Source organism: Molossus molossus, unplaced genomic scaffold (assembly GCF_014108415.1).
Source record: "Molossus molossus isolate mMolMol1 unplaced genomic scaffold, mMolMol1.p scaffold_m16_p_3, whole genome shotgun sequence".
In the NCBI taxonomy this organism is placed as follows: domain Eukaryota; kingdom Metazoa; phylum Chordata; class Mammalia; order Chiroptera; family Molossidae; genus Molossus; species Molossus molossus.
Window position 1 is genome coordinate 38,210,108 of NW_023425366.1, and position 12,375 is coordinate 38,222,482.

Genomic DNA, 12,375 nt, shown 5'->3' on the forward strand with positions numbered 1-12,375 from the left:
CATGCCAACAATAATCGAGGCTCAACTATAACAGGAGAGTGTACAGCTCACACAGGAGGCACATTTCGAGTACCTAGCTTGAGTGATCAGGGAGGCTGTGCCAATGGACACCTAATACATTAGGCCATGCTACCAAACCTGGTAGACATAGCAGCTCTACCTAATACATAAAAAAAAAACACAGGGAAGCTGTCAAAACTAGGAGACAAAAAACATGGTCCAAATGAAAAAACAGAACAAAACTCCAGAAAAAGAACTAAACAAAGTGGAGATAAGCAATCTACTAGATGCATTTGGTTATAGACCAGCTGGTGTGGCTCAGTGGTTGAGCGTTGACCCATGCACCAACAGGTCGCCGGTTCCATTCCTGATCAGGGCACATGCCCAGGTTGTGGGCCAAATCCCCGGTGGGGGGCATGCAGGAGGCGGCCAATTGATGTTCTCTCTCAGTGATGTTTCTAACTCTCTCTCCCCTTCACTTCCTCTCTCTCTAAAATCAATAAAGGAAAAAAATTTTTAAAGAAACTACATTTAGTTATAAAGGATGCTCAATGAACTTAGTGAGAACCTGAACAGCATAAAAAAGAACTAGTCAGAAATGAAGAATACACTAACTGAAATAAAGACTAATTTACAAGGAATTAACAGTAAAGCAGATGAAGCTGAGAATCAAATCAGCGATTTGGAATATGAGGAAGCAAAAAACACCCAATCAGAACAGCAAAAAGAAAAAAGAATCCAAAAACAAACAAACAAAAAATGAGGATAGTGTACAGAGCTTCTGAGACAACTTCAAGCATACCAACATTCGCATATGGGGTTATCAGAAGATGACAAAGAGTAAGAAATTGAAAACCTATTTGGAAAAATGACAGAAAACTTCCCTAAATTGGTGAAGGAAGTAGACATACAAGTCCAGGAAGCAGAGTCCCAAACAAGATGAACCCCAAAAGGCCCACACCAAGACATCATAATTCAAATGCAAAAGAGAGAATCTTAAAAGCAGCAAGAGAAAAGCAGTTACTTACCTACAAGGGAGCTCCCATGACTTTTGTAGGCAAAAAAAATTGGTAAAAAATATTCAAAGTGATGAAAAGCAAGGACCTACAACCAAGATTACTCTACCCTGCAAAACTATCATTTGAAATCGAAGGACAGATAAAGAACTTTACAGACAAGAAAAAATTAAAGTTCATCATCACCAAACCAGTATTATGTGAAATATTAAAGGGTCTTCTTTAAGATAAAAAATATGAACAATAAAATGGCAATAAATACATATCTATCAATAATTGAATCTAAAAACAAAATAAACAAACAGAACAGAAACAGACTCATGGATACAGAGAACGTTTTGTTGCTGCCAGATAGGAGGGAGGTTGGGTGAAAAAGGTGAAGGGATTAAGAAGTATAAATTGGCCCTGGCCAGTTTGGCTCAGGAGCTGGAGTGTGGGCCTGGGGACCAAAGGGTCATGGGTTCGATTCCCAGTCAAGGGCATGTACCTGGGTTGCAGGTTCAATCCCTGGCACCGGTTGGGTGGTGCAGGAGGCAACCAACTGATGTCTCTCTCACATTGATGTCTCTCTCTCTCTCTCTCTCTCCCCCCCCCCCTTCCTCCCTCCCTCCTACTCTCTCTAAAAAAAAAATCAACAAAAAAATATCCTGGGGTGAGGATTAACAAAAACAAAACAAAACAAAGAAACCCCAAAAACTTCATTCAAAACAAAATGGTGCAGTACATAATCCTAGCACATTACAAGAAACAAAGTTTATTGACTTTTGCCTTTAGAATCAAACTATACACAAAGCATGAAGACTCTTCATGGCTTCAGAACATTTAAATACTATCAACCCTGACAATCTAAAGTAAAACCTAAAGATGCAGATGGCAGGAGCAGGGAGGCATAGACAGCACAGATGAGCATGTGCTCCCACAGCCCCACCAGAGCAGAGCCTGGAGCAATGGCCACAAGAACACTGAGCAGAGAATACAGGAGGGGCATAGTCCACAAACTGTCACCATGGGGTGGGGAAGGGGCTATGGCAGCTGTCAGGTCCTGCTTCAAGTGTGCACACCCAGAAATGGCAATCCACTTGTGTTATCTGGGAATGAGGAAGGAAGCAGAGACAATTAGAGAAGTGAACGAAAGTGGCTGCTCTTAGGAGTGGGCCAAGCGGTGGGCAGAGGGGACTGCTGTTTCTCAAGTCTTCTGTGCTATTTATTTTACATGTATTTCTTTAATAAACATTTTAATATTTAAAAATAATTTGCAGAACATGTGGACAACAGAGAGAAAAAGAGGGGAAAGAGAGAGAGAGACTCCGTCCCACTGTCTCCTTGAACCCTGGCTGGTATTTGGGCATTTCTCCTTCCCTCTTTTCCTGCATGTCTGCTCTTTAAGTGGTGATGTGTACAAAAACATTTACATCTTTTAGTTAATACAGAGCTTTATATCTTTTAGTTAGTCATTCTATGAATAGATAAGCCTGAGCTTCTTTCCACATTCAAACACCACTCATGTTCATACCTTCCAACTCTGCAAGCAGTTGGGAAGTTGTGTATGGTGTCGAGTGATTCCTCTGAAGCAAAATGCAGCTGGGATGCTTTCCGCTCGCTCTCTCTCACAGGGCGGTTATCTAGGGAGAAATGCCAGAGAAACGAGCAAACGACACCATGAAGCAGGCATGAAGCAGGCGCACCTTCCAATACCCCATCACCACTCTATAGCACACCACACATGACCAGGGCTGCCATGGCTTGTTCCGGACCTTCTGTCCCCACGGGGCTGACCCTGCCATAGCATCTCCCTCCCATAAGCACTGAGTAGACCCAGTACAGGGATGCTCGGCTCTGGTAGCTACACTTAGTTTCTCAGAGATGCTGAGTGCTGATTTCGAGAGGACTGCCCTGCTCTCACAAAGTTCACTCCTCAGACACTGCTTTGGAGGCAGGCTCCTGCTGCAGGAAAAGAAATACACATACAAGTTCACACACAGGCAAATCCTTCTGGGCTCCCTTCTTTTTTTTTAAATCCTCACCTGAGGATATTTTTCCATTTATTTTCAGACAGAGTGGGAAGGAAGGAGGGAGAAGGGGAGGGAGGGAGGTGGGGAGAGAGAGAGAGAGAGAGAAACATCGACGAGAGAGACACATCAATCGGCTGCCTCCTGCTTGACCCCACCCAGGGCAGGGGACTGAACCACAACCAAGGTACGTGCCCTTGACCGGAATCAAACCCGTGACTCTGCGGTCCACAGGGCCAATGCTCTAACTACTGAGCCAAACCAGCCAGGGCTGAGCAACCTTCTTTTCTTTTTAAATTTTTTTTTCTTTCTTTATTTTAGACAGAAAGGAAGGGAGAGGGAGAGAGAGACAGAACATCGATAAGAGAGAACATCGACTGGCCGCCTCCTGCATGCCCCCCACTGGAGATTGGGCCCACAACCTGGGCTTGTGCCCTGACCAGGTATTGAACCGGCGACCTCTTGGTGCATGGGTCGATACTCAACCACTGAGCCACACCGCCCAGGCTGAGCTCCCTTCTTTTAATGTACATTTTGGGTGTTTCATGAGGTTCTCGAACCACACTGAGCCCACCCAAGAATCTCCGTAGGTTAGGATCCTGAACACGTTAAAGAGAGAAGACATCCTAGCTGCTGTGTGTTTATGCCTGGCATTTGCATCCTCAGATCCTCAGGACTGGAAAACAGAGAGATAAGTTTAAACTGTCCCCACATGCGTGCCCTGGGTCTCAGAGGCCTCTACTCAGCAATTCCCAGACTTCCCTCAGGAAGTACTGAAGATGAGGTGGTTCCCAAAACGCTGAAAGCCAGTGCTGTGGAACTGGCAAAAACTGAGCACAGAATTAATGTTACAAACAGTGGTTAAGTTCTGAAGCTGCGTCTCAAAGAGCATTTAACATGAGCCACAACCCAAAAAATACATAATTTCAATAAGAAATGAGTAAGTGAATAATAGTACATATAAAAATCACTTTCAAAACAGAAAAACAAAGAAGCTGTGAAGTGCATCCAGAAGTGTCTGTGCACTGGGGCTCTTCCTTGAGATACAGCTGCCTTCCTAATCTTACTCCTGTCCATGTCCTGTCCTCAGTGACACTCCCCACCCTCATCCTTGAGACATGGTCTGGGACCTCCTGGCCTCTGATCTTCCCACATGCCCTAAACACATGCTTTCATGGTGTAGACACTCCTTTGTGCTAACAACACACAGCTCTACTCACTGAGCCTTAACTTCGCTTTTGAATGAGTTCCAAATCCCTTACTCTAAGAATATTTCTCTGGACTGTTGCACTACAAATTCAAACTCAATATGGCTAAAATCAAATGCAAACTCATTCTCCCCAAAACTACTCTCTCCTGACTATGCTATGTTTTCCCAGACCCCATAATCCCTAGACCCATATGGGTTGCTTGCTCTGCTCCCTGACCCACTTCCACCCCAGGGGCCCTCCACATCACCCCATACGCCCCACTGCTGTTCTCCGCACCCCTCCAGAGCCTTTCAGTTATTCACTCGGAACAAACGACTAAGCTCCGATCTTAGTGAGCACCCTATTAGGTAAGGTGGGCCATGAGTCCTGCAATGACTTTAATGTTCAAATACGTTCCTTTTTCATGTCTGAAAATATCTTTCCCATGTGGAAAGACTCTCATATCCCTTCTCTATACAAACATTAAAAGACTCTTAACCTAAAAGCCTTATGACAAAGGAAAAGTAATGGTTTAAGACAGAAAATTTCCCATAAGGATCATAATGCTTCTAAGAGCCAAATTCAGCTACTTATAAGTTAATTAGAGTCAAAAGTTAGAACAAAAGCACTTTTTCCTCCAAAATACCTAAAAATTAAGATGAAACATCGAAATCCTAAGTAGGTTTGACATTGAACAGTGTGCCTTTGGGGGTTAGTCATTAACACCCACAATTCAGTCCTGCTCCCAGCCCAGGCAGAGCAGAGGGACTGGGGGATAAGCTGACACACGTGCGGCTGAGCTGTGCTTACATTCGCTCACAGCCAAGAGACACAGAACATGGGTTTCTACAGGCACTGGCTGGACACGGACAGAACAGTAGCAGCAGTCTGCCCACAGCTCAGTATTTACCACAGGCACAGTGATGGACCAGTGTCTTTCCCTGACAAATGCTGCCCTGAGGTGGGTCTCACTTTGGTTTCATTAGGTCAGAACACAGGAGATGGAGATGCCCCAACTGCCTTGCCGAGAAGTGAATGTACCTGCAGACTGAGGACATGCTGTGATCACTGGGACACATGACAGCACCCTTCAATCAGACATTCCTGCATTACAGCTATCCAGCACTTACCACCACCCTTCACACAGGAGGACTAGGATATGAGGCCCCAAGCCCTCCCTTCCCATGACCTGCACGGTCAGTGCATTCTGGACTCATGCTCCAGCTCTCTCCCCTTGAAGTGCGGCATATGGGAGCATCAGAAGCACCAGTGCCCACACTGCTCATGGCAAAGACTCATCCTGGTAGATGGGGAAGCAGGTGGAAAGGTGTTAATGTGGCTTCGCTGAGTGTGCCCCTGACTGGACATGTCCAGTTGGCAAACTGCAAGCTCTGCCCGTAAGCCTGTCACAGAGACCCATTTCTTTTAGCGACATGGCTTACTAAACCCAAATGGGGGCTGTAACCACCAACAGAACAACTTCATCCTCTCTCATCCCTATCACCTGTGGCAGGGTGTGGCACAATGAACTTCTAGTCCCGTATCTTTCTAGGTAGATGTGAAACCAGAAGAATCCAGCTGTCCAGCTGAGCCTGAGATGATGCCCAGAGGCCTTGCACGGAAACAGGGCACCAGAAGTTCAGGAACATGCCCGAGTCAAGCAGCTAGACAGCAAAGCCAGAATGAGACTGAGCAGTTCAACCCACACCTGTGCTCCTGGCATCCCGGTAATTATCTGTGGCCCTGCTCCTGTCACCTTCCCAGACGACTCTCCTACAAGACTGATCCTGTGATAAGGGACTCAAGCCATCAGAATAGAGTAACTTCCCTTTTCAGGAAGATCAACGCTGTGATAGATCTGACAGCATCATACACTAGTCAGGGCTCCACTGAGCAAGGGTGTGAGCACACTGCACCTACCCAGCTGCTTCAGCTTTGGAAGCATGTGCACAACAAAGAGGCGGTAATCAGACTCATTCTTCACCACAGGGTTCAGTCGGAAGTCCACGTCCGTGAGCTCAGTCAAGCAGTGGAGCCGGAACACTTCTGCTAGCGAGGAAATGCAGTTGTAGTAGAGATTGAGGCTTTCCAATGTAGCCAGGTACTGAATGCCCTATTAAGAGGACAACATGCTGAATAAGTTTATGCTTTTAAAAATAAACACACTGTAAATGGGCCATCAGTACAAACTGATCAATCAACTTAACAAATGCATTTATAATAAATAACATACTGTTACAGGAAGAGCATAAAGATGAAATGTGCTCTTGTCTACCAATTTCTGTCCTACACACAGTGATATGACTGTTCATGGAGGTTTGCAACAGTGACTACTAAGGACAGCTGGTGTTCTCAGTATGTGCCAAGCCAAGTGATTTACACAGACAACTTCATTCCACTGCACACAACCCTACAGGGTAAGCCCTAGTACTGCTCCCATTTCACAGATTAGAAAACTGAGCCTTGGGGGGGGGGGGTGTTGAGAGATAAGCCAGCACTGGGTGTAGCCTGGATTGGAACTCGCCTCTGACTCTGAGCAGATAGACTCCTGACCCCCATGTCAGGGGCACTGAAAGTATTGTGTTCCAAGGCAGTGATGTCCTGCCTTTCTTTCAGGCAAGAACTCCTCTCTATATTAGCCACTTGCCATCACCCGGGTAACTTCTTACTCACTCACCAAGACTGAGCCCCTGCCAGGTCTGGCCTCCTGCAGCAAGCCTGCTACTTGTGGCCCTGCCATTCAAGGACCTGTGGCCACCAACAGGCAGACTCTAAAGAGAGGTGCAGTGCAGAAAGTGGATGAAGAAAAACACAGCTGATAGAGGGATGGAGAATGATGGGCACACACACATTAGTCTTTTGGGCCTTATTTTATTTCTTACAACTGTCTTCATCAGAGAGCTAAGACTTTTGGCTGTCAAAGTAGTTTAAAGATGTAATATGATGCATAAAAAATCTAGTACATAGTAAACACAAGAAAAACAACCCTGGGTTTAAATCATAAAGTGTACAATTTACAAGTATTAGAGGCACAGTAACAAAAAAGATTGCATTTTTAATTATAAATACATTTTCAATTGCTATTAATAGCTATTTATTAATAGCAATAAATTTTCTTTTAAGAAACAAACCTAGCCTGTCTGGAGTGGCTCAGATGGTTGAGCATTGTCCCGTGCACCAAAAGGTTGCTGGTTTGATTCCTGGTCAAGGCATACACCTGGGATGCGGGTTTGATCCCTAGTTGGGATGTGTATGGAAGGCAACTGATGGATGTCTCTCTCTCCCCTTCCTCTCTCTAAGCATGTCCTCAACTGAGGATTAAAAAATAATAATAATAAAATAAAACCTCTCAACTTCCTTCTTTAAAAAAGAAACAAAGAAACAAACCTAAAACTTACCTCTAGACTAACCAAGGAGTTGCGTGAGAGATCTAAAGATTTTAGACCTGTTAAATTCATCAAAGAATTTCCTAGGTGAGTAATCTTTTCTTGGTAAGTTCCAGGAATAGATAATGCCCGAAGTTCAGCTAAGAATAGAAAATTATGAGATTTTAACCTTATTTTTTTAATTGAAATAAATCATCATAAAAGTGTGATACTGTAATCTCAAGAACAAGAATTACATATAAAGTTTTAGCTTATGTTCACCTGCAAAATGTCTGCGAACTCCTGCCTGCTCCTTACCTCAATGCCCCTTAGTCCAACACCCTGTCACCAGGCACGCTCTACTGATTGGGCTCCCACTTCCACTTCTGGCTGCTCACCCCACTGCTTGTGTAGCTTCCATGCAAGGGTCACTACTTAGCTGACCTGGCCACTCCATACACATTACACATGAGGGCAGACTGTATGCTCTATGCACTGTATACTGCATTATTTACAATAGCCAAGATATGAAAGCAACCCAGGTGCCCAACAATAGATGAGTGGATAAAAAAGCTGTGGTACAGGAGTGAGCAAAAGTAGGTTTCCAGTTGTTCAAGTAGGTTTCCAGTTGTTCATATGGAAAAAGACATGTAGGTTATGATTATTACAATAGCTTTATTAACTCAAAAGAATGTCACTCACAATTGTAAGCCTACTTTTGCCAACCTGTATATACAATGGAATATTACTCAGCCATAAAAAGAATGAAATCTTAACATCTGTGATAGTATGAATGGACCCAAAGGGTATTATGCGAAGTGAAATAAGTCAGTCAGAGAAAGACAAATAGCATATTATTTCACTTACATGTGGAATCTAAAGAACAAAATAAATAAAATTGAAACAGATCCATAGATACGGACAACAGACTAATGGTTGCCAGAGGGGAGGAGGATTGAGGAACTGGGTGTAAAGGTAAAGGGACTGACAAGTACAAATTGGTAGTTACAAAATAGTCATGGGGTGTGCAGTACAGGATAGGGAATATAGTCAATAATATTATAATAACTATGTATGGTGCCAGATGGGTACTAGAAATATCCAGAGGAGAACTTTGCAAAGTATGATTGTCCGACCACTTTTTTAATTGAAATAAATCATCATAAAAGTGAGATATTGTAATCTCAAGAAAAAGAATTACATATAAAGTCCTGTACACATGAAACTAATACAAATTAATATTGAATGTACACTGTGTTTTAAAATGGTCATGCAATGAATGCCCTGGGTTGGTTTGGGTTTTTTTGTTTGTTTGGTCTCCTATACATCCCAATCTGAGTGCCAAAGAAGCTGTTAACCCAGAAACTCCAGTGGACACTGACAAAAAAATAAGGGTAAGCCTGCTGCCACCCAGGAGGAGGAAGCCTTGCAGAACAGACTCCTGACAACATCAGCCCCACTCCAGTCCAACACCAAGAGAAAAAGATGCACCTCATACACCTGGTCTTGCACAGGGGCTGTGTGAGTGGACCCTGACTACTATCCTAGCCTGGTTGGAATGAGGTGGCCTGCAGAGGCCATTATGTGTGGCAGAAGACTGGCTATCACCTCAACCAGGCAGTATCCAACCAGTGCCAGTAATGAGCAATGAGATTTAAACAGAAAGCAGAGTCTCATCACTTAATATCCAAGATGTCCATGATACAATAAAAAATTACCAAGAACTAGTAGCATCTCAATTTGAATGAGAAAAACAAAACAAAACAATCAATAGACATCAACACTGAGATGACAGAAATCAGAATTATCTAACAAGGATTTTAAAGCAACTATTATAAAAATAATTCAATGAGCCCCTACAAACACTCTTGGAGCAAATGAAAAAACAGGAAATCTTGGCAAAGAAACACTATAAAGAAGAAACAAAGAGAAATTTCAGATATTTGAAAAGAGAATCTGTCAACAGCACACTTGCCCTAAGAGAATTGCTAAAAAACAACAACAACATAAACCTCTTCAAACTTAAATATACAAGAAGGAAACTTGGAACATTAGAAATGAAGAAAAAATAATGGATAGGTAAACATGTGAATAAAGCCCTGGCCGGTTTGGCTCAGCGGTTAGAGCGTCAGCCTGCGGTCCGGAGAGACCCGGGTTCGGTTCCCGCTAAGGGCACGTACTTCGGTTGCAGTTTGTCCCCGGCCCTGGTTGGTCGTGTGGGTGGCAGCCACTCGATGTGTCCCTTTCACATCGATGTTTCTCTCTCTCTTCCTCTCTCTCCCTCCCACTCTATCTGTACAAAAAATGGAAAAATGTCCTCGGGTGAGGATAAAAAAAAAAAAAAAAAAAAACAAACAAAAAAAAACATGTGAATAAATATGTTTCCTTCTGAGTTATTTATTTATTTTTAATCCTCACCAGAGGATAATTTTCTATTTATCTTCAGATAGAGTGGGAGGAAGAGGGAGGGAGAGAAAGGGAGAGAGAGAGAAACACAGACAAGAGAGGGACACATCGATTGGTTGCCTCCCGCACAACCCCAACCAGGGCCAGGGACAAACTGCACCCGAGATATGTGCCCTTGACCAGAATCCAACCCTGGACTCGTTGGTCCACAGGCCAACACTCTAACCACTGAGCCAAACCGGCCTGGGCCCTTCTGAGTTATTTAAAATGTTGGATGACTATAAAAAAACAACAACATATCACTGATGTAGTTCTCAAACTACGTACAGGAAATATTTAAGACAACTAAAATATAAAAGGGAGATGATAATGAAACCTAACATGCTGAGGTTTCTCCATTTCACCTGAGGTGGTAAAATGTCCACACAAGTAGACTGTAATTTGTAATACAACCATTAAAAAAGCTATCAAAGAGATATGCTCAGAAATATAAAAGACACATCAAAATGGAAAACTAACAAATATTCAAGTAAACCACAGGAAGGCAGGAAAAGGGAAACAACACAAGAACAATGAAGAGAGTAAAAAACAAATAGTAAAATGCCATACTTAAGCCCTACTATCTTTATAATTACATTAAATGTAAATGGTCTAAACACACTATAAAAGACAGAGATTGGCCGAGTGTATTAAAACGAACGAACTAGCCCTGGCCGGTTTGGCTCAGCGGTTAGAGCGCCGGCCTGCGGTCCAGAGAGACCCGGGTTCGGTTCCCGCTAAGGGCATGCACCTCAGTTGCAGTTTGTCCCCCGCCCTGGTTGGTCATGCGGGTGGCAGCCATTCGATGTGTCATTTTCACATCGATGTTTCTCTCTCTCTTCCTCTCTTTCCCTTCCACTCTATCTGAACAAAAAAAATGGAAAAATGTCCTCAGGTGAGGATAAAAAAAAAAAAACAAGTAAAATGAATGAACTATACACTGTCTACAAGTAACTCATTTCAAATATAATGATATAGGTGGGTTAAAATATTAAAAAGTAAATAGATGGGGAAAGATATGTCCTGCAAACACCCAAGTACAGCTTAAGTGGCTACTAATATCAGAAAAAGTAGATGTCTCAACAAAGTTATTATGCTACAAGAGTCACTCCAAGAAAACAGAAAAATCCTAGTTTGCAACAAATAGCACGTCTTCAAGACACAGGCAGTGAAGAGACACAGATCCACAATTATAGTCAGGCCCAGACCTCAGCCCCTCGCACTCACCTACCCCCACCTCACCGCTCCCACCCACCCATCTCCACATCCCCCCTCTTCCCCGCACAGGCCCCCACTCCCAGCCCTCCGCCCTCACCGCCTCCTTTGCACACGCCCCCTCGGAGCCCCCACCCCTCACCAGCCAGGCCTGTGACCGTTTGGGAACCGCTCAGTCCGTGTGGGGCGGGTCTCCAGCCTGACCTGGACCCTCTGCCGGGAAGCTCGCGTCCTCAGCCAGCGCCCCCCGCCCACCATCCGGCCGGCCAGCCGCCACGCACCTAGATCGCGGTGAGGGGAGAAGCCGCTCTTCTCCCTGATCTTCTCTTCACACAGCACCAACCGCTGCCCCGCCGGCGCCATGCTTTCAAGCAGCAAGCACCTGGACCTGCGCCTGCGCAGTTTGGCCGCGGAAGGCCGCCAGGGGTGGGCCTAGGGCGTGGGCGGGGCCGGGAGCCGGGAGAAGGCGGGGCCTCCGAGGGGCGGGGCCAGGTGCTGGGATAGGGCCGAAAGGTGTGGCCAAGGACCTGCAGGGGTGGGGCAAATGGCCGAGCCTCTGAGAGACCCGGGGAGGATTGGGCCGGGCCACCTGCCCCAGGGTTGGGTTGAGTTGGAGCTTGTCCTAGGGCGCGGGGCGGCGACCCCGGCTTGCTCTGCCCACGACGCCCCTGGAATGCTGCTCCTTCGTGGGCGCATGCCCGTAGGGAACGCTCCACCTGGAGACCCGCCTCACCTGGGGACCCCACGGGTCCCCATCCTTGCCCGCGTCCTGGGCGGAACGCCCCGCACGTGGAGTCGTAATTCTCTCCCTCCATAGTCACTCGGTGGCGGCCAGTCCTTCTCCGTCCCAGTCCTCAACTTCCCGAAGATCTCTGGGGTCCGATCTTGCGGGTTACCCGCTAACCGAAAAACTCGTTGCGTGCCTGACCCTCTGGGCATCGTAAGGAGCCTCTAAGATCTGCAGGATTTAGGGAAGATCCCATTACCTGTCTCTTTCCACTTTTTTTATGGTGACAAATCTAGTTGGGTGTTGTTTTGAAGTTTCTTTTGAGATGCTCTTGAGTGAGTCCAGAGTGCAAAACCACGTGGTTTCCCACCTTCCATTTCGGGTCTGAATTTGCCCCACCCAGGCGGC

The 12,375-nt window shown here is 45.3% G+C and overlaps 1 protein-coding gene across 1 annotated transcript in view; it reads right to left on the reverse strand.

The window, feature by feature from the left end:
* Nucleotides 1–11,603, reverse strand: part of CEP72 (centrosomal protein 72) — a 33,843-nt gene extending 22,240 nt beyond the window's left edge. The window contains exons 1-4 of the mRNA XM_036279577.1: nucleotides 11,522–11,603; nucleotides 7,614–7,741; nucleotides 6,136–6,328; nucleotides 2,530–2,638 (exon numbers count right to left, since the gene is read on the reverse strand). Of these exons, the coding sequence (XP_036135470.1) occupies nucleotides 2,530–2,638; nucleotides 6,136–6,328; nucleotides 7,614–7,741; nucleotides 11,522–11,603 (512 nt within the window). The remainder of the gene's footprint in view (nucleotides 1–2,529; nucleotides 2,639–6,135; nucleotides 6,329–7,613; nucleotides 7,742–11,521) is intronic.
* Between the last annotated feature and the right edge of the window lie 772 nt (nucleotides 11,604–12,375).